This window comes from Ursus maritimus, unplaced genomic scaffold, assembly GCF_017311325.1.
Source record: "Ursus maritimus isolate PB19 unplaced genomic scaffold, ASM1731132v1 scaffold_5, whole genome shotgun sequence".
In the NCBI taxonomy this organism is placed as follows: domain Eukaryota; kingdom Metazoa; phylum Chordata; class Mammalia; order Carnivora; family Ursidae; genus Ursus; species Ursus maritimus.
The window spans coordinates 55,277,413-55,300,041 of NW_024426663.1; the positions used below are offsets into that span (position 1 = coordinate 55,277,413).

Below are 22,629 nucleotides of genomic sequence, written 5' to 3' on the forward strand. Positions count from 1 at the left end.
TATTCTTCCAAGTCATTGTGCCTTTATTTTTACCCTGGGAGCAGGTAGGAATCAACCCTACACCCAACAAATACCCTCACCCTTATGGGTAGAAATCCTGCTGTGGGCGCAGCTGTGTTTCTACCTGGCTGTTTAATCTTGGGTAGAATAGGTTGCTTTTTGAACCATCACCTGAAAATGAGGAGGCTCCTAAGTGGTCTTTCTAGCCACTTTCCTCAGCGATCCTGTTGTTCCTCCAGGGAATTCTCTAATTTGAGGAGAGTTTAATCCTTTCACTCTCCCTCATGGCACTGAATTTTGGAGGGAGCTAGTCTGGCATAAATCCCGGGATCTGGCCAAAGACTGCCCTCGGCACAGCCGTTTCACCTGTCTGGAACCTATCTTTGCAGAATCATGGGGTTAATGATAATAGCCCGAGTTTACCCTTGAAATTACTTCAAGGGGAAATGGAGGCACGGATGTGAAAATTCTAAGAGGAAAAATAAATACTAGAAGTGAAACTGCCCCTGTGCTGGTCTGCTCAAGTTTTGCTACAAGATTTCACTTGTGGTTTCTGGAGGCGGTGGGGTGGGGGTCCAGCAAGTGAGAAATGGTGGTTTTTTTTTGATAAATACTTGGACCCCCGAGATGGCGGCAGCTGCCACCATTATCTTGGGCCGAACCCTCCTCTAAGCAACGAGGGCAGCAGACGGCAGGTGGGCAGGCTCGGGTAGAGCACCCTCTTGCACGCGGAAACCGTGGCGCGTGACCTCGCTCGCCCCCACCGTCACCGCCTTCTCCATAGAGTAGAAGAAGCGGTGTGCGTCCGTCCGTGCGCTTCGGAGTTGGAGGGCGGCGCCCAGGACCCTGGTGGGAGAGTGTCGGCGCCGCTCGCGGGGAGGGCGGGAGGCGGCGATGGGCGGCGGCGGTCGAGGAGCCCCGCTCGCAGAACCTCGGCGCGAGGAGAGAGGGGAGCCCAGCTCCCAGCGCTGGCACAGCGTCTCGGAGGCGGACGGCCGGCGTGCGGACCGAGCCATGGAGAGTCCTCCAAACCCGCGAACACTGCAGCCCGTGCTCCTGCTCCTGCTGCTGGTACCGCTGCCGCTCGGAGCCGGTGAGTGTCGTCTGTGCGTACGCGGGCTTGTGCAGCCAGGGCATTAAGGAGGAGGGGAGAGGAGCGTAGGCGGGGCGCTGGTCACAGGTGCCCAGAGAGGGCTGGGGCACCGCACCGCTGCCCGGTCGGTCCCAGGTGTCCATCTGTCCGAGGAAGGAATCCCAGGGTGCCAGGAAGTGGACGCCTTCCATGCCTAATACAGTTTTTGAACTATTGTAGATTGAACGCCAGCCATGGCCAGGACACCCAAGCATCTCCTTGTTCCACCCCCGCAACCCCCACCCCCGTCTCGTTCCTCTTTTGACGTGCGTCTGCACAGACACAGAACAGTTGCAAGTCAGGTCTCTTCCACTACAGCATCTCTAGAAGGCGAGAAGAATCAGAAGCAGGACTGCCATTTGCTCCACGTGGGCTTCAAGTCTTCCACTCCCTGTAAGGACTGGGGAAGTGGACACTAGGTACAGATGAAGGAAGAGAAGTTTTTGTTGAAACTGACTTGTCACAAATTAGGGTTGTAAACTGCTGCTAGAACTTGCTAACATCATTATTTGAGAGTATTCCTCACCACTAACTACTCCCCCCCCCCATTTCAGGACATATTTTTATTGTTTTAATTGAAGCAGAAGACTCGCTATAGGGGAAGATGGCTCAGCACAGTGCCTTGCCCTATTACAGAAACACCATAACTATTTTGTGGAATATATAGTTCAAGGCCTGGTTTTAGGACCATGCCATTCCCCAGGGAAGGGTAGCCTGGGATCTGTGATCCCAGGGAACATGCCCATTAACTTTGGGATGCGTGGAATCTTATTGTGAGACTCCTGCACAGAGCCTGAGTGGAGGAAATCCTGAGGCAGAGATTACACATGGACCCATTACCTCAGTCCACAAAGTAGTACTGCAGAAATACAATCTTGACTGCAAGACAGATATGGAAGGAAAGAGGGAAAGTGCTGGTCTGTCCAGATTGACTCCATCAGTAAATCAGGGCAGCAAGGTATCACCAGTCTGATTTGACTGCCCAGAAAATCTCAGTAACCCTAACGATATAGCTGCACATCAAGATTGGGGGTAAACATTAAACACCTTCCTCATTAACCAGTTAAGTGGAGCAAGTCCCCCCTGTTATGATGAAATTTAACATTGCCCCTGCTTTCTTTTGTTGAGCTGCAATTGCTCCTAAATCCACCACCGTTCAGACTCAGTGAACTATCAGCTATGAAATAAGAGAGATTTACTTTTAAAAATTGTTGTGACTCAATATTTAGTACAGTTTAAGCAATGAGACTTAGACTTGTTACATTTCTTTCATTAAGCACTTACTGGGTACCTACCAGAAGTAACCTCTTAAACATTTAGTATTTCTCAAACTGTTTAAATCCCTATTTCCCTTTTGGTAAAAATAAGTATCTCATGCTGTCCCTAAATCTGTTTTTGAAATTTAAAAGCTTTTTTCATCTTCCACATATATAATGATCGAATATGCTTTTTTGAACCACCCATTACCTTTGGAAATTATGATATACCCCTTAAAGGGGCCTAACGTTTCTCTTCCCTAGCCCTCCTTTGAGAAACACTGGTTTGATCCAAATCCCTCACCTTACATTTGAACAACTAAAGTCCAGAAAGTGAAGGCAGGACTGGGACTAAGGTGAATGAGTGAAGGGGGTGCAAAGAAACAGTAGTTAAGATAAAGAATATTTTAATGCAGTATATATTTTTGAAGATTTTTTAGGTTTTTTTTTTAAGTGGTCTCTGCATCCAACATGGGGCTCCACCAACTGAGCCAGCCAGATGCCCCTCAATGCAGTATTTTTTAAAAATCAAAATCAACCTCGCTTCGGCAGCACATATACTAAAAATCAAAATCAGTGCTCCCCCCAAAATCCATGGTGAGCAAAATATCAAAAATTTAAATAAAAAGAGTGACAATGCCATGCTGAAGCTTATTGGAGCCTGAAGCAAAAGGTGTAATCAGTGCTACTGATCCTGCCTTTGTGCTTTGGATATGACCGGTTCTCAGGGTGCATCATACTTTCCAGTGAATTTGCTAAAACTTAGATTCCCAGGCATTATCGTCAGAGACTCTGATTCAGTAGTTCTGGGATGGGGTAAAAAATTCTGCATTTTAATAAATAACCTACTTGATTATCATTTGATTGGAAGAGAAGGTTGGACTAGATTCAGGCTAATTTTGGCACTTGGAATTTTTTTTTTTTAGGATTTTATTTATTCATTTGAGAGAGAAAGAGGGAGAGCACAAGCAGTGGGGAGGGACAGAGGGAGGAGGAGAAGCAGGTTCCCCTCCCCAGCAGGGAGCCCAATGTGGGGCTCAATCCCAGGACCCTGGGATCATGACTTAAGCCGAAGGCAGACGCTTAACTTTAACTGACTGAGCCAGCCAGGCACCCCCGCACTTTGATTTTAATTAGAGGGAAGGGGCTCAGAGAAGTTAGAGGTGGCTCACAGAATTATTCTGTTATTTGGTTGTTTCTTAAATAGTAGGAGCTCATAAAAAAAAAGCACTGTTCTAGGCATTGGCAACAGAGTAGTGATAAGATAGATGTGGAAGTCTAGATGGAGAGATAATCAATAAAAAATCCAGTTTAAAAAATCAAGTGATGAAAAGTGCTATACAGAGTTTTGGAGTAATGATGTGGTAGAGTAGCTAGGGAGTTATTTTACATTGGTTTGTTGGGGATGGTCTTTCTGCGGTGACATTTAGGCTGAAAAGTGAATTATCAGAAGGGGCAAGCCATGTGAAGATCAGGGGGAAGAACATTCCAAGCAGAAAAAAAGGCTAGGGCAAAAATGCTAAGGTTGACACAGGCTTGTCTGGTTCAGTGACAACAGAAGGCTGGTGTGGATGGAAGGAAGTGGGAGAGGAAGAGAGGGCTTGGAAGTAAGGTTAGATAAGTGAGCAGGGAACAGGGTGCATAAACTAGATCCTAATCTAAGTGCATTGGAAGCTGTTGGAAGAATTTTTTTTTAAAAGATTTTATTTATTATTTATTTGACAGAGAGAGAGAGACAGTGAGAGAGGGAACACAAGCAGGGGGAGTGGGAGAGGGAGAAGCAGGCTCCCCACGGAGAAGGGAGCCGGATGCGGGGCTTGATCCCAGGACCCTGTGATCATGACCCAAGCGGAAGCTAGACACCTAACGACTGAGCCACCCAGGCACCCCTGTTGGAAAAATTTTAGCGAGAAATGAGATGATCTCATTTACATTGTTTAAGAGATGATCCCATATAATGCCAATTGCGATTAGAATTATGTTATATTCATATGATGGAATGATATACAGCAAGAAAAATAAAAATAGTTAAAACCATACTAAATAGTGTTGGTGGGGACGCCTGGGTGGCTCAGTCGATTAAGCGTCTGCGTTTGGCTCAGGTTATGATCCCAGGGTCTTGGGATCGAGTCCCACATTGGGGTTCCTCTCTCAGTGGGGAGCCTGCTTCTCCCTTTGCCTGCCATTCCCCCTGCTTGTGCGTGCGAGCTTCTCTCTCCCTCAAATAAATTAATAAAGAAAATCTTCAAAAAAAAATACTGTGGGTGAACTTCATAAACATAATATTGAGCAAAAGAAACCAAGACACCAAAAGCACATATTGTATTATCGAAAAACACAAAATTAATCTCTAATGTTAGAAATCAAGACATTGGTTTCCTTTGGAGGGGTTGGTGACTGGCAGAGGGCATTTAGGGTGCTGGTAATGTTCTGGTCCTTTATCTGAGGTCTGGTGCCACAGTGTATTCAATTTGAAATTCATTGTACTGTACATTTTGATTAATGCATGTTTCTGTATGTTGTACTTCAATGAAAAATTATCAAGCATGATATACAAATGACAGGCACATGAAAATATGCTCAACATCATTAAGTTATTAGGGAAATGCAAATGAAAATCACTATGATATGCCACCTCACACCTGTAAGGATGGCTGGTTAAAAGAACACACAAAACAGAAAATAACAAGAGTTGGCAAGTTTGTGGAGAAATTGGAACCTTTGTACAATGCTAATAGTAATGACAAATGGTGCAGCCACTGTGGAAAACAATTTGGTGGTTCTTCAGAAAGTTAAACATAGAATTACCATATGACCCAGCAATTCCACCCATAAATATATACCTAAAAGAACTTTATACAGGAATTCAAGCAAATACGTATACATGAATGTTCCCAGAAGCTCTATTCACAATAACCAAAACATGAAAACAATCCAAATGTCCATCAACTGGTATATAGATAAACAAAACATGGGATATCCATACAATGAAATATTACTCATCCATAAAGAAGACTGAAGTACTGATGTATGCTTCCATGTGGATGAACCACAAAGAGCAGTATGTTAGGTGAAAGGAGCCAGATACAAAAGATAATGTATTTTATGATTCCATTTGTATGAAATATCCAGAATGGATAACTCTGTAGAGACAGAAGGCAGATGAGTGGTTGCCAGAGATTAGGGGGGAGGGAAATGGAGAATGACTATTTAATGGGTGTGGGTTTCCTTTTGGGGTAATAAGAATACATTGGAATTAGATGTGATGGTTGTACAACACTATAAATGTACTGAATGCCACTTAGTTATACCCTTTAAGCTGGTTAATTTTATGTTGCATGAATTTCACCCCTATGAAAATGGTTTCCAACTTAAAAAATTTTCACTAAAAAAGGTGGCTGCAAACAATAAAATAATAGTTATGTGAAGTGAAGGATATATTAACTAATCTTATTGGGTTGATCACTTCACAGTACATACATGAATCAAATCATCACATTACATGCCTAAAACTTATACAATGTTATATGTTAATTTTATCTTAATAAAGCTGGAAAACAACAACAAAAAAAGGTGGCTGAATGGTATGGGAGAATGAATTTGGAAGATGGAATCAGGGAGACCAATAAAGAGTCTTGGAAGTAGTTCAGACAGGAGTTGATGGTGGTTTGAGCTAAGGAAGTGGTGATAGAGGTGGAAAGAAGTGGATGGTTTCCTGATATATTGCGGAATTGACAGGACTTGTTGGATTGAACAGGAAAGAGAACCACCAAAAATGACTCCTAGAAGTTTTACCTTGCAAAACTGATGACATGATGGCGTTCTGGTACCCTTTGATAGGGATGCTAAGTCCTAGAATGTAGGTAGTGTCTTCCATGAGGGCCGAACTATAACCAACCTTGGTATTCTTGAGTGACAGAATCAGCAAAAGCTCCCCAAGCCCAACACCAACCCGTTCCCCTGGAAGGTATTTTTAAGTGACTTTTAATGGAAGCTTCAGAGTTGTTGTTAACTGTCATTTAGCACTTCCATGCACACTGTCAACTCTCTGGTTCTGATACTAGCCCTGCGCATGGATTGTTCTGCCAAGGGCCCTCTTCCCTGTGCATGGCAGGGTCACCAGGCTCAGCTTCAAACAATAGTCCCCCTCCTAGGAGGCTGAGCAGCCTCTCTTGAAACCCACCTCTTCTTGGACCTGATCTATTCTGTCCAAATTGTGACAGCTACAGATTCTTTACTCCTGCGGGGCTTTTCTCCCCACTTATTCCTAAAGGCCTTGGTGCCACCCCAAGGCTTTCCTGCCCAAGGTTTCATCTTGGATCCCCCTACTCTACCTAACAACTTGTTACTCCCAGGGAGCTACTCTGACTTCGTGTGAGCCTCACCTGGTCTCTCTTCCTCCACAACAGACCCCCTCCCCACCGAGGGCCGGCTGGTGAACAGCTGTATCCAGGCCAGGAGGAAGTGCCAGTTCGATCCTATTTGCAGTGCTGCCTACCACCACCTGAATTCCTGCACCTCTAGTGTAAGCACCCCATCACCTGCACAGGAGCTTTTGGTCCCTGAGGAGTGCAGGGAGGCAGCACAGCACCTCAGGAATAGCTCTCTGATGAGCTGCACATGCCACCGCCGCATGAAGAACCAAGTTGCCTGCTTGGACATCTACTGGACCATTCACCTCGCCCGCAGCCTTGGTGAGGCCCCCATCATAGAGTGGACTAAGGAAGGTGGCTCTTGTGGGTTGTTATTTAATCCTGCAGAATATAGGCCAGATGGGTAGATTCTGACTGGGATGGTAATGAAGTTCTGCATTTGACATCAGTAAGAAGTAGAGGGAGGACTTGGTGATATCCTGGGCACCCACAACACTGCCCTCCCTTCTCCCCACTTCCCCCTTTCTTACCTGGTCACATGTAGCTGCCTCTTGGCAGAGCTCTGAGCCAGGCTGAGGCCCAACCTGGAACAGAGGGCATGGACAGGACATGGAGGAAAATGGTCTTAACCCGTTCACAGACTGCCAATACAATGTAATCCATAAGTTCAAAGAGACTGGGAGGCAGTGTCCTTAACCAGACAGAAGGCAGTAAGAGAGAAGACACTGGAATAGCCAAAGAGAGAGGAGCTTCCTCTGACTCTTTCCAAAGACACCTTTCTGTATTAGCTTTTACTGGACTACACTGCAATAACAAGACAGTGACTTGTAAAACAAAGGTTTAGTTCTTACTCATATTGTGTTAGCTGTGTCATGTGTCCTCTTCATTTTGGGATGCAGGCTGAACGTACAGCCTGCATCTGGGAACTCATGTCAGAGGAAATAAGCAATGACAGAAGCATATGATGCCTAAGCTTCTACTCAGTTGTTACATAAAATAATGCTCACATGGGAACAAAACAGATCCCATGACCAAGCCTGACATCCCTGGTGAGGGAGAAGCATACTTCTCCCACGGGAGACCCTGAAAATCACATGGCAGTAAGTGAGGATTTATAATTTTACAGGGAGGGCAAAAATAGAGATAATATATAATCTACCATAGTCCACTATTTGGTTAAAACACTCATTTCTCTCTTCCACAAGCAAAATATATCAACCGCCTTCTTCCCTTCCCATCCCTTCCCATCTCTTCCCTTCCCTTCCCATCCCTTCGCTTCCCTTCCCTTCCTTTCTTTCTTTTTCTTTCTTTCAGATTTTTTATTTTTAATAAAATAAACCCTCTACACCCAATGTGGGTCTCAAATTCCCAACCCCAAGATCGAGAGAGTTACCTGCTCTTCCAGCTGATCAAGTCAGCCTCCTATCAACCCACTTTCTAAGGAAGATACCCTAAGGGTTCTATCCAAACAGTACATCAGGCTCCCAGCCTAGGATATTGTGATAATTTCTCTGTCAGGTCTGGATATGACTTCTCTTGATCTTGCTACCTATGGACAAAAAGGACAGGTCATCTGCCTCCAATATCTACTCTGTATACAACAGTGGAACAGGGACAGGAGAACCACAACAAACACTCTCAGGAAGGGGAGGAATGGGAGGCACACAGCAGACAATGCTTCATAGTCGTTCTGATGTCCTACTACATAAACGTTGTAAGGTCCATCTTCCCTTGGTAGTGGGCACTGCTCTTATTAATAAGGCTCTGCTTTTGCTCCTTAGGAGAACTGCTTTATCCTTTGTTCTCCAGGGCTCTTGGCCCAACCCCCCTACCTTTGGCAGGTCCTTCCTTTCCTGTTATTTTCTGTGGCCATGTCTGAGAAGGATATTGGAAACCACCACCTCCTTGAGGAGTGAACAGCGTTCTCAGCTTGCTTGCTACCTGAGGAATGCTGGGATATTTTAAGGCTCCAATAGAATCTATTTGAATCCAGGCTGGTGCTTCTTAGCAGTACAAATCTCTCAAAACTTAATTGCTTTTTATATCTTTGGTTTCTGTCACTTCGTGTGCCAGTAGCCTTCCCCATAATTCTTTTCAAGACATGTGTCTCTTTCTAGACCTAATTAGAAGTATCTTGCTCTTAGCAGGCTTCTGTGGGAGAGCCACTACCCTAGTCTTTTTTCCCTGAGCATATTTGTCTAACTGGCAGGATTTATTGATACCATCTTAATCAATGAGAGATCTCCACAAAGGGCATGATAGCCATATCATTGAATTGGTCTTTGCCCTAAGGCTGAGTTGTGATAGACCTTATTACTCAAAACATCTTTCAGTTTTATCTTTTACTATTTGAATATGAGAAGCAGTTGCATCTCTTAATCCTACAAATCCTTAAATTTATGGATTGTTTCTTTTCTTTTTCCTCCCTATTTGCAAACTGGCCACTTCTCTGAGCTTTTATCTTGTAGTACCTTGCAAAATGCAGCCAATAGCAATCAAGACATACTAGAACCTTCTGCTTCTCAGCTTCTTTCCCTTAAAGCACAATCTCATTCAGTACATCTTTCTTCCAAGTTATTGCAGGCAACAGTTTTACCAAATGTGTGGCCACTGCATATTGAGGACTGCCATTTTTCATACCCTGGGAACAGCTTATTCACCATCCACTCACTGCCCAGTCCCAAAGCCAATACCACACATTTTAGAACTTTTTTTGTTACTGCTGCACTCATTTCTAGATATCAGTTACAGTTTTAATAAGAATTTGCTAGGTTATACTGCAGTAAAAACCAACTAACCACTACATATCTGGCTTCCACCATATTGGGTGACACCTTGCACTCTCACCTCTCTCTTCCAACAAGATTTATTACCCAACATTTATTGAGTACCTACCATGTGTATGAGCTATGCAGTCACTTTATAAGACCTATTATGTCCCCTTAAGGAGTCTACAGCACCCTGGGGGTGACTGAGAAAGGTATGTTTCCTTTGAGATCATTGTCTCTTTCAGAGTTCTCTGCTTTTCTCAGTCAGGTTCAGTTTGGGATCCGGCCTCACTTCTACCTCCTCGGCATGTGATGCATCTCCATAGCTAGGTGGTCAGGCCTACACCAGAGTCTACTACTGCCCCTTCCTCAAGAGTGTGAGAAAACAAGACAGAGTCCTCTTGCCTTCTTATGTACCCACAGGTCATATGTCTAGTGGTTAGGAGTGGAGACTCTAGAATTAAATAGTCCAGGTTTCAAGTCCCAGCTCCACTTGTTAGCCTCTGTGAGCCTGAGCAAGTGACTTAACCTGTCTCAGTCTGTTTCTTACCTACCCAAAGGTTTCTAAGAGGATTGAGACTGAATTTTTTCTTCTTTTTTACCGATGTTGTGATGCCCAGCGCCCAGCGTACTCAACAAGTGGTAGCTTTATTATTCTTATCATTGAACCCAGGGTATTCGTTGAGCCCAGGCTATACCTTTATGGCCTTGCTTTTTTTCTCACCTCTAAACAGCTTGCGGCTAGTTAGGTAGAGACTATGCCTTTTCCTTTTTTCCACAGGGCTTTGAGGGCTGACCCAGCAGCCTCAGCCCCTCCTGCTCCCACTCCTCTGCCCAGTCCTCAGGATTCTTGTCACCTTGTCTCTAGGTGACTTTGAACTGGATGTCTCCCCCTATGAAGACGCAGTGACCAGAAAACCCTGGAAAATGAATCTCAGCAAACTGAACATGCTCAAACCAGGTGTGGAGGGCAAGTTGAGGCTGGGGCATGACGGGTGGGCCTGGACCCCGAAGGAAGCGTGGGTGGTGGGGAACACAAACCAGAGGGCATGTAGGGGGAGAGTTCTAGTCTGCCAGGTAACTAAAGAAGCATTGTGTCAGGATGCGAGTCTAAGTTGTGGGCATGGTGTGGTCTTATGAGTCAACAAAGAGCAATCGGTATTAGGGAGGCATTTGAAGGGAGCCCATTAGGGCTCCCAGGTTCCAAAAGATGGGTCTCTACAAAGGGTTTGATGGAGTGGCAGCAGTCCCAGAAAAAATATGAAGTATTTACCCTTATTCGAGGCAGCTAGGAAAGTAGCTTTTCGTCCCTGAAGACTAGGAAATTGCTTGTTTTCAAACCATTCTAATGGGATGGGCGAGGTGTTGGGCAGGGAAAATGGCGAGAGAGAATGTGACTCCTCAGGGGTGACTCAGGGCAGGAGCCATCTGTCTGGCAAGGACTAAAATGCATGTTTTTCAGGAAAGTGGGGCTGTTGTGTTAATTGGAAAGGAGCACACATGCATGCACTTGCTTTTTGAGAAAGATGTGAGCTTTGTTGTACAATCAGTCCTATATATCGGAAATAGAGTTTTCAGAGAAAAGCACAGAGATTTACACATAAACTCTTACTTACAAGGAATCTGGGAATAACCTGTTCCAGTCACTCCATTGTTCTGACTGCTAGAATATTCTGTTAATAGGAATAGCACCATAATTTCCCAAGACTCAGAGTATGGGGAGCTTTTATGCATGCATCAATCATTAAAGACAGACAGGTGTTATTAAAACTGGGCAGAATAGATGCAAAACAAAACAAAAATAAGTAGAATTCGGTTACATCTGTTTCTGATGGCTCAAAGTGCTTTACAATGTTATGGGGCCTCTAGATAATGATTTCCACCATGAGATTTCACTCACTGCGTAGGATTGAGGAAGGAGTTTCAGTTGAGTTTTCTGGACACTTCAATTCTAGATAAATGAGAGCGATAGACGATAGATAGCTAGAAAGCTAGCTGGCTACTTTTATATTAATTAATTAATTACACCTATGCAAGCAATTAATTACGCCTAATGTTTACACCTAGGCAAACTGAGGAGTAGGATGGGGGAAGCTCACAAATACCAGATAGACTTTATGGGTAGTGGGAAAGCCTCGGACTAGCAGTGGCCGTATTCGGGCCGTATTAGGCCGTTTTCACCTATCCCAGCACCGTCCTTGTTAAATCAGAGGGTTGTAGGGGCTCCTAGCAAAACTGGGCTGCACATTTGCAGAGACGACTGGTGACTTGGTGCCCTTCTCCCCCCAGACTCAGACCTCTGCCTCAAGTTCGCCATGCTGTGTACTCTTAATGACAAGTGCGACCGGCTACGCAAGGCCTATGGGGAGGCGTGCTCCGGGTCCCACTGCCAACGCCACACCTGCCTCCGGCAGCTCCGCGCCTTCTTTGAGAAGGCGTCGGAGCCCCACGCTCAGGGCCTGCTATTGTGCCCATGCGCACCCGCGGACCAGGGCTGCGGGCAACGCAGGCGCAACACCATCGCCCCCAGCTGCGCGCTGCCGTCTGGGGCCCCCAACTGCCTGGAGCTGCGGCGCGTGTGCATCTCTGACCCGCTGTGCAGGTGCAGGTGCTGGGTGTGGGCGTGCAGGTGCTGGGTGTGGGCGGGCAGGGTGGGCGAGGGCGCGGCACACGCCGCTTCTTACTCGCTGGTCACGTTCCTGTGCGCGGCTGGGTTTGCCCCCCACACCAGGGACCGTGGAACGACTTCACCCCCTAGCTCTCTTCAGTATTTTCTGAAACCCTTTTCTCAAAACAACTTTGTGTAAAGACTTTGTGTAAAAACTTTAGAAAATATAAAAACGTATAAAATATAAAAACGTATAAAATAGCACTCAGAATCCATCACCTGAAGATGATCCACATACTTTGGGGAGGGTTTCCATCCAGTCTTTTTTGTATACAGGTAAAACAATATTGTAGAAATATATTTGTATCTTGCTTTTTTTTTTTTTTTTTTTTTTTTTTTTGCTTATATGCATATCTCATGGGCGTTTTTCTGTGGAGGCAGTATGGGATAGTGGTGACCACAGGCTCTGAAGTCAGACAGATGTGAATGTAAAGCCTGGGGCTGTATGACTTTGAGCCCATCACTTTAACCTAAAACTCCATCACTTAACCTAACGTTCCTCTTAGTCCTCTGTAAAAAGTGGGATAATAATACAGATCTCAGGGGATTCTGGTGAGCGTTAAATTGCATAATTTATGTAGAGTGCTTAGCTTACTGGTGCAGAATAAGTGCTCAATAAATAGTGGTGCTTATTTGGTCTTTTGCTGTCCTTCCACAACTTGGTTTTTTTAAATGCCTATATTGTATTCCATTTTATGGGTGCCCCATACTTTTTTAATCCTTCTTCTATTGTCGGATATTTAGGTTGCTTTCTTTATTGCTATAAATAATGCTACAATAAATATCACTCTTACTCATTTTTGTGCACAAATCTAATTATTACTTAGGACGTGTTCTTACAAATGCCAATACCAAATCAAAGTACATGATGACTTGTAAGATGTTTGATGCATATTCTACAGTCACCCCAACCTTGTTTTGCAGCCTGGTTCTACCCTTATTTCTCAGTAACCTTGGGCAAATTACCTAACCTCTCTGAGCCCCTCTTCCTTCTTCTCTAAAATATTACATAAAAGCTCTCAATCATCATTACACCAACACTTACTGAGTACTTACTATGGACTAGGTGCTGTTTTAGGTACTTACTGCGTATCAACTCATGTAAACCTTACAAGAACCCTGTAAGATAGATGGTATTGTTTTTTTATCATTTTCACTTTACGAAGAAGAAACCACAGCAGAGAAAGTTTAAATAGCTTGTTGAGGTTCATCCAGGTATTAAGTCAGGTTACTTAATGAGGTTTGGAATGAAGGCTGGCCTAACTGCTCGGCGACACTGCCTCTTGTGCTCATAGCTGCTACCATTACGTAGCAGGTGCTGGGCTAGATGACTAAGATACTGTCCCTCCTTTCAAGGAATTTGCATTTGGGTGGGGGTGACAGAGAAATAAACCACCCATCTAACAAAAGGCAAAAGGAAAAGAAAACTGCAGAAGTATGTACAAAAAAAATGTACTTGAATTCTATCACCTGAAGATAACCAGCCTCACCTGTTATAGGATCAGTGTGAATAATAACAATATCTGACATTTAATGAACACTTTGTATGTACCAACCACTATGCTAAATGCTGTAGACGCAGTCTCTTATTTCGTACTGTTTTCATTTATTTATTTATTTATTTTTTAAGGATTTTACTTTTTTATTTATTTGAGACAGAGAGAGAGCAGGGGGAGGAGCAGAGGGAGTGGGATGAGCAGACTCTGCGCTGAGCACAGAGCCCAGCTCAGGGCTGGATCCCATGATCCCGAGATCATGACCTGAACCGAAATCAAGAATCAGACACTCAACCGACTGAGCCACCCAGGCGCCCCAGTATTGTTTTCATTTCTATTCATAGTTGAGAAAACTAAGGTTAAAGAAGCTGCCCAAAATCTCATAGCTAGGTATTATGGAGCCCAAATTCAAAGTGGTATGCTTTGAGGGATAGAGCAATAGTGCATTTAATCATGACAGGAACAGGCTTCACTGAGGGGGAAGCCCTGGGCCAGGCCCTGAAAAAAGAGGAGGATTTGGCATGAAGATGGGTATGTCAGCTGAAGGGGTAGCAAGGGAGAAGGCTGCAGGCCAGACCTTCAGTGAGGACTCTTAAAATTTCCTTTCTTCCAGATCTCGTTTGGTGGATTTTCAGACCCATTGCCATCCTCTGGACATCCTAGGGACCTGTGCAACAGAACATTCCAGATGTCTGCGAGCATACATGGGGCTGATTGGTGAGGCTGGGGGCCAGGTGAGGGGAGCCCACAGGGTGGCCAGCCCTGGGGGTGAGAATGCTCCAGAGATTGAACCAGATGGAGTGGTCCTGAGGCAGGTGTCAAAGAGTGGGAGTTGAAGTTTGGGTTGGCCAAGGCCCTGACAATCTTCTCTTCACCCCACAGGGACTGCCATGACTCCCAACTTTGTCAGCAACGTCAACACCAGCGTTGCCTTAAGCTGCACCTGCCGAGGCAGCGGCAACCTGCAGGAAGAGTGTGAGCAGCTGGAAGAGTCCTTCTCCCACAACCCCTGCCTCAGTGAGTGCGTTCCACCTGCTCCCAGCCCCCGTGGTTCTGTCAGCTGGATCCAGGGAGAGGAAAAGGGTCAGCTCTGTGGTCCACCCTGCTTCCATCCATCTCCTGCCCCCTCCTCAGCATGGGTTTACATCCCCCCAAGTCTGGGCCTTTCTTCCTTCTCCTACTCCCTGAGTGACCCTCCCCTCCAAGCTGCCTCTTCGACCTGTTTTGGCCGCTCTCCAACTCAAGGAATAAGCAAGCAGAATGAGACAATAGCCCACTCCCATCTGCCCTGCTATATGCCAGGGTCCCTGAAACATTCCCTTACCTTCCATGGGAGCCTGAGAAATCTCTATCATCTGCCTGCTTCCATTCTACCTTCTTTCCTCTCCTCAGTGGAGGCCATTGCAGCTAAGATGCGTTTTCACAGCCAGCTCTTCTCTCAGGACTGGGCAGACTCTACCTTTTCCGTGATCGAGCGCCAGGTAGGCCCTCCTCTATTACACACCTCTTACCTTTGCTGGACTAGCTGGGGGAAACCCAGAGAAGGGGATAGAGGGGGTGACCTCACTGTGGTCCTGAATACTATAGACCTCTGATGGATACCTCAGGGGAGGGGGACAAGGCCTTGACTGAGGCTGAGATGGTGAAGGGGGTGGAGCTGACTCCATTCCATTTCTTCTACAGAACAAAAACCCTGCTCTGAGGCCACAGCCCTGGGTGCCCTCTCTTTTCTCCTGTACACTTCCCTTGATTCTGCTCCTGAGCTTCTGGTAGCTGGACCTCCCCTGGGCCCCTCTCCCCTCTCCCCACACCCAGCCTGACCTGCTGCCTGCAAGGGCTAAGGAAAGAGCAGCATCAGGAAGGAGGTGCAGTAAACAACATGGTGACCCTGACTCTACCCCCCATATCCTGCTCACTCCAGGTGGGGTCATAGTAGAAACTGACCAGCTGAGTTCTCATTCCCTCTGCTTTTGACTCAGGCTGCCCTTCCTTAGGACTTGGTGACCATGATTTAGCCATATCTTCTGGTGGAGACCACCTCTACCTAGCTCTCTCCTAATCCCTTCCTCCTGCCCACCAGAATCACCCAGGCTCTAACAAATCAGTCATTTTCTATTGCATTCTCCAGGTAGGCAGGGCTAGATATTCTGAGGCAGCCTAGAAAGACATTCCCCGTTGTGAGGAAGGCTGGGGCAAGACTCCTACCCCCTTATCTCCTCCTCTAAATGGGGGAGATGGGAACCTGCTGCCTACCCGACCTGGGGATCCTGCAGAGCATTTGAGCATCAAGAGCCAGAGCATTTGGGTCTTGCTTTCTTCCTGCTACCATCCTGAAGTACCCCCAGCCCCTTGGATCATGATTAAACATTTTACTTAAAAACGTTGCTCTTTTGCCATTTTCTCACATTGTGAATTTATACAGAATTAGGAGTGTTACAGACACAGGAGTAGAGGCCAGGTAAGACAGCAACCCTGCCACCAATTGCTGTGTGACTTCTGGCAAGTCTCTCAACCTCTCTGTGTACTTGACATGGAATTGGAAGAAAAAATAGTTTATGGGAGGTATGGACCTTGTATCTGTCCCAGATCCAGCCATTTCTAGCATACTGTCTGGGATCTGCCACAGCAGCTGAGAGGGGAGTGTCCTTAGTCAATCAAAGCATTTTTTGAGCATGTTATTGGTTTGCTCCAGACCATAATGGGGGCCAGAGGAAAGGAGAGACTGGTCCTTGTTTTCATTTGCAATCCTGTTGGGATAAGGAAACAAAGTAGTTGGAAAAATATATTTTTAGAGCTGCGGACATTTGTCTATTCATTCATTCATTCATTCATTCATTCACTCACTCTTTCCATAAGCATCTCATGAGTGCTGGCTCTTTGAGGCACTGTGCTGGATGTAGGAGATTCTGAAGTAATAATTCAGATCCCGTTTTCAAGTCTTTCACACACCTGAGCAGGAGAGTAGACAAGAGAAGAAGAATGAGGTAGTGTGATGAGTGCTGTACAATAATTATAATAACAACCCTCATTTATCGAGCTCCTACTACATGCATTAATTCATTGGATCCTCCAACAACATTTGACTTTGTCTGTTACTAGCTATATGACCTCAGGCTCAACCTTTCTAGACCTCACTATCTACATCTGTAACATGAAAAAGCATAGAACCCACTTCATAAGGAATGAGATAATCCATGTAAAAGCATTGGGACTGACACATAGTAAGAACTGAAAAAAGGTAGCAATTACAGTAAGTGGTTTTTGTAGAAGATTTGGACGATACAGACAATTATAAAGAAGAAAGTGAAATCTTTAAAATCCCACTCGCAAACTGCCAAATGCTCTCTGTGTACTTGTGTATGTGAGAATCGGTGGGTATGTATGATTTTATATAAATGGGGTATCCCTATGTAAGTCACTGGTATCTTTCAGCATACATGAGTCAAGCTTGAACTACATCATCCTTTTTATCAGCTGCGGAACATGGACTTATATGAGTACATGTTCCTTCATAAAATAGTTTATTTAACCAGTTCTACATATTGGATATTTGATTGTCTTCCCATTTTTCTCCCAACCAAGTTTTAAGGTAGTGAGGAGGTGACTGGGGGTAGGATATGCAGAGTTGCTGCCAGAGTGATAGGTGGAATAGGGAAGCCTCTCCTTATACATTCTTGTATCCCCATAGCCCACCCTGACCCCAAGAAATGCTCAGCCAGCGTACCTCCCTGCAAACTTCAGTGGGGCGCTGGGTGGACCTTCCCCTTCCTCCCCTCCCAGGAAGATCTGTGAGCTGGCAAAGCCTCTCCATTTGCTTTGGCTCCATTAGCCTGGGGCTGGGGGTGTGAATGGTACAGTCATTCCTTGCTAAGTGCTTGAATTAGACTAATAGGTCATCTGTGCTTTTCTCTGAAGAAGGTCCAAATTTCTGGTAAACAACCAGACCACTCCCCAAGCCCAGGGCCCAGAGCCAAGACCTGGGGTGGGGGCACAGTGGCTGGACTGAAGCTTTTAATGGTATTCTGACTGAGTGGAATGGTGAATGCCATTAGACTAGCTCCCGGGTAACAAGGAGGGAAGGGCCACCGGCTGCAGTGGTAAATACAGAGTGCTGAATTACAGGCTTCTCCATGGTCCGGGTAGAGCAGACTGTCTTTTTCACACTCACCCATTCAGTCATTCATTCATTCAACAAACCTTTAACAAGCACTTGCTCTAATGCCAGGTTATGAGTATTTTTCAAGACCTTTCCCTGACCATTCATAAGCTACCATTTTGGTGAAGAGCAGCCCAGGACTCTAACAGCTGAACCTCACTTGTTTATATCAATTTTAATGGTTGTGGTTGGCAAGTTTTTGGCTTCCTATTTCTAGAAAAGCTTGTAAACATGAGGAACTTATGCTTGTTTTGCTCTTCACGTATATTTAAGTTAGCTAATAGTAAAAATACTAAAACCAATTAAAAAAACCAATCACTGTTCTTTGGAGGACTGGAAATAGTGCTTGGTACAGCGTCTGATACAGGAGGAATACTCAATAAAGTAACTGTTACTATTATTACCTCTGGTACCAGGTGTTCTGGAGCAGGTGAGTGCTGGCTCTCCTTCCAATTGTGGGCTGAATCCTCGATGGGGCTGCCCCTGGGAGACTCACTATTCAAGCTCTGAATTCCGAGATGGAAGCCAGAGTTCTGGGTCTGTATCTCTGATCTGAGGGACCTTGGATAAGAAGACCTAGAATCAAAGAAAGTCAATGTCTTAGTCAAGGGTCTTTTGGCTAACAGAAACACTGGAATTATTTAGTAAAAGGAAAATATTGTGTACTCCAATCCCAGGGAATTCAGCCAGGCCTTGCGGTACTGAGAGTGGTGAGTCAGGAACCATCCTTGAATGCTCTCTGTTGAAGGCCTAGACATCTTGAACCATCTACTTCATTCTCTCTGTAGGCCAACTTCTTCTTCTTTTTTTTTTTTTTATTTTTATTAGAGAGTTCTTTTTTTTTTTTTTAAAGATTTTATTTATTTATTTATTCGATAGAGATAGAGACAGCCAGCGAGAGAGGGAACACAAGCAGGGGGAGTGGGAGAGGAAGAAGCAGGCTCATAGCGGAAGAGCCTGATGTGGGGCTCGATCCCATGATGCCGGGATCACGCCCTGAGTCTGTAGGCCAACTTCTTGTGCATGACCTTACAGGTCTAGCAACTTCACCTTCAATGATCTCCCATCCTAGTTCCAAATTCACAGAAAATCTGATTGTCCGTGCACAGGTCCTAGATTGGCTTTTCTGGGTCGAGGCACAATCCCAGGCCAACCATCTAGGTAAAGGAAACAGAGCCACATATTACTAAAGTAATTACAGGGTCCTTGGACTATTAGTAGAGGGCATTTCTCAAAGAACACAGTGTGGCTGAGCAGGACCCCAAAGGCATAGACTCTTGTCAGGGAATTGGGGTGCATCTGAATCACCCAAGGCCCAGTTTTGCTTCTTTTGTGATTTCCTTCCTGGCCTTGGAGTTTCTTCTCTGAGCTTCCTTTTTGAATACCCGGAAGGGAGGGGAATGTAGGAACACCGGCCAGGTGCTGTGGCTCTTTGGGTCTGAGAAGCACCCTTGGAGCTAGATCTGAGTGGAAGTTCTTCATGGCTGCAGAAGGAGGCTGTGCTAGATTTTGGTTTCTGACGGTTGAAGAGTAAGGCAAAGTGAAGGGGATCAGAGTATGCCATTCCAAAATATGCCACTTCGGCTTGAGGATTATTTTGAGCTGAAGGCAAGGGAGAAGCAACAGATGCAGGAAGAGTTTTGTGCCCTCCCCATAACAGCCTGAAAGTAGGGCATAATTGAAGAGGGGGAGTCAATACCAAGATGAGTTTGCATGAACTAAAATAGCCCTTCTCTTCCATTAGTTCCCCCATATATTTCCTAGTCGCTTCCCCATAATCTATTGCCCTTTGGCCCCAAACCCTCTTTACTTTGTTAGAAGGGCACACAAGACCCCTAATCTAACCATGGGTCTTATTTGAGTTTCACTTCTTTTCTGTAAATTTCCATGCAGGTAAATATTAATAAAATTTTTGCCTTTTCTCCTGTTAATCTGCCTTTTGTTAACTTAATTCACAGGCTTCCAGATACTGAACTTAAGAAGGTAGAAGAAAAGATTTTTCCCCCTGACAAAAACATTGCCGTTTCTTTGGCTGATAACCCTCCATCTTCACCTCTACATCCTATCTGACCAACAGTCATGGTCTCTCACCCTTTCCTTTCTTGGGATCTCTGGTTGTCAGAAATTCCGGTCTCTTTTCAGCATCTCTGCTTCTCTCAGGAGGAAGCCTCTTCACTTCTGGAACTTGGAGACTTGGTCCAATAAAATTCCCCTTTCACATATTGAGCCGGTCAAGACCTTGGCTGGCCTACTGTGGGGTGGGTCTAAAGGTGGAGGAGAGCCGGAGACAGTAATAACAACTAACATTTATTAAGAGCTTCATGTGTACGGAGCATGGTGCTGATGGCTTAATGAGCATTCTCTCATTTACTTTTCAGCATTGTCCTATTTCCCCCCCATTTTACAAGGGGGCTTGAGAAGGCCAAGCAACTTGTCCAAGATTATAGGGCTGACAAGTGACTGATCCAGGAATCAAACCTCAATCTCCCTGACTCCCAGGCATGATCTTTGATCCACATCACCTTTGTGCAGTGTTGGGGTGAGACCCTAAGTCCTTAATTACAGCAGAGGCTATGAAGAGGAGTGTGGGGTAAGGGGGAGGAGCTCTTTTAGGATGTAGATATGGTTTCCTAGAAGAGAAGATGTTTGGACTGGACCCTGAAGAATGAGTAGGGTTTAATTAGGCAGAAAAGGGGGAAGGGCACCCCCAAAACCAGAGTGAGCAAACATAGAGACTGGAAAGGGCCAGAAGTGTTGAGGGAATGACAAGTAGTTGGCTTAGATGGTAGTTCTGTGAGGGGAGGTGCTCCCTGGTCTGACTGTCACTCATCTCCCCACCCAGCTGTGCTGAGGGAGAGGTCTCCTCTGCAAACACCCAACTGCAGAGGGGCTGTTGTGAAAGCCAGGCCCTGTGGAGCAGGCAGGAATCCTGGGGAACTGGTGTGAAGAGTTCTGGCCTGGCATTCTTGGCATCCTTGGCCACTGGGAGCTCCATGGCCCCTTGACCCCTCAGTGACATCCCAGGGCACAGAGGTCAGTGTGTGGGGGTGAGAGGATGAAGTGAGTCTGTGTCTGGACTGGGTGGGAACAGTGACAGGCAGAAAGGAAGAGCCCATCCCCCATAGCAGGATACAGCAAAGAGCCCCTCCCTGTGCTGACCCCACTATAGTTCCTGTGGTCAGCTTAAGTATCAGGGCATTTGTTCTGGGAGTATGGTCTTCCAAGCCTTTGGTTGGCTTTGGGGTTCCTGCTGAGCACCTACTGTGGGCCATGTAGGGTGGGCCATAGGTTGGCACAGAGATGAAGACAAGTTTTGTGGTAGAGACAGACAGCGAATTATAAAGACACCATTATTTGAGTACTTGGTATGTGTCAAACTCTGCACTGAGAGCTTTACATGTGTATCTTTTTTTAAAGCTCAGCTGCCTCATGGGCTTGTCTCCACATGGTATCAATCTGGCATCCACAATATCTGAAACAAATTTAAATAATTATTGTATAGTCTTTTGGAAAAACTACACAGCAAAACTTAAAATCCTCCTTCCTGGTCTGTCTCTGCATTGTTTATACAAAGCAGCCATCTCTACACAATCTTTTCTCTCTCTCTCTGCTCCTCGGTAGAGGTTTATGCCATGAATATATATAGTTAATATTTTATCTCATGTGTATAATTCAACTGAAACTTCCTCACAGCCCTCTGAAGGCAGGCACTATTATCCCCATTTTACAGATGGAGGAACAGCTGTCTAGAAGTTAATTCTTGCCAGGGTCACACGGCTAATCACTGGCAAGTACCTTTGATCCAGGGCCTGTGAGACTCCTTAGGAAGGGACAGTCCATTCATAGGGGGCTTCATTCAGAGGAGGCAGCATTTGAGTAGAACCTTAAAGGATAGAAGCAGCTCAACAGACAGAGATGGGCAACAGAAGTGTTTCTTGGGAAGGGAGGGACACCCAAGAGATGAGCGTATCACACACTGGGATGTCCAGAGAGAGGTGACCTTGTTCCTCTCCCTCTCAAGCCTCCCTCTGCACAGTGGTGGGCCTGGCATTTAGGACTCTTGCCTCATTTCCCAACTTTTGCCCCAGGCAGATTCTGCCTGTGCCCTTCAACAGCCTCCATCACAAAGCCGCCTTGTGGCTTCTGAAAGAGACCCGTCTGATTCAGGCGGGCTCTCTACCACCCTCCCCCACCCCCGATAGGGAAAGAGAATTCCCTCCTAGGCCAAATCAGATCACTTAATTCTTCAGGAATTATATGTCAAGACCGTATTAGGCAATGCAGCTCTCTAGTTGTTCAAGGAAAACGTTGTAGTGAAAAGAGTACAATGGAAAGTGGATCCAGCCTGATCTGGGTTTGGATGTCAGTAAAACTATTTATCAGCTGGCAGTTGGGGGGGGTGGGGTGCCCGAAATTCAAGCGAATTGCTTAATCTTGTGAAGCTTCAGTCTCTTGATCTAGAAAATGACTATTGCTAAAAAGTGGTGTCTGATAGATTTGTCAAGAGAGGAAGAGGAAATGGCTGGCTGGGAATATATGGATCTAATATTTACTTCGGTGTTGGGTGTCAGGGACTTGTCAAATCCAGGTTTCTCCTGCAGGAAGTGGACAGTAGGAGATGTCAGGCACGTGGGAGGAAAGTGACTCTCAGTAAGTGGAAGAAAAGAGAGGAGGTGGTGGCTGAAGCATGGACAGAGTGTTCCCAGTCCTGAAGTCTTGTCCTGCTGGAACAATTCCATGAGCCTCTCCCAGTCTCATTTTCCTCACTTGGAAATGCCAA

General features: G+C 45.6%; 1 protein-coding gene across 1 annotated transcript; it reads left to right on the forward strand.

The window, feature by feature from the left end:
• Positions 1-417: 417 nt before the first annotated feature.
• On the forward strand, positions 418-16,077 carry GFRA3 (GDNF family receptor alpha 3). Its single transcript, XM_008691553.2, has 8 exons — positions 418-1,093; positions 6,798-7,082; positions 10,398-10,490; positions 11,819-12,131; positions 14,307-14,410; positions 14,576-14,710; positions 15,086-15,174; positions 15,377-16,077. The coding sequence occupies exons 1-8, from the start codon at positions 895-897 to the stop codon at positions 15,464-15,466; spliced, it is 1,308 nt and encodes a 435-aa protein (XP_008689775.2). The 5' UTR covers positions 418-894; the 3' UTR covers positions 15,467-16,077.
• Positions 16,078-22,629: the final 6,552 nt, after the last annotated feature.

Bases quoted from the DNA above. Each gene is read 5' to 3' on its own strand.
- GFRA3 (XM_008691553.2), top strand. From the start codon at position 895: ATGGGCGGCGGCGGTCGAGGAGCCCCGCTCGCAGAACCTCGGCGCGAG. The intron at 1,094-6,797 runs GTGAGTGTCGTC...CCTCCACAACAG, and splicing joins ACCGCTGCCGCTCGGAGCCG to ACCCCCTCCCCACCGAGGGC. The intron at 7,083-10,397 runs GTGAGGCCCCCA...CCTTGTCTCTAG, and splicing joins TCACCTCGCCCGCAGCCTTG to GTGACTTTGAACTGGATGTC.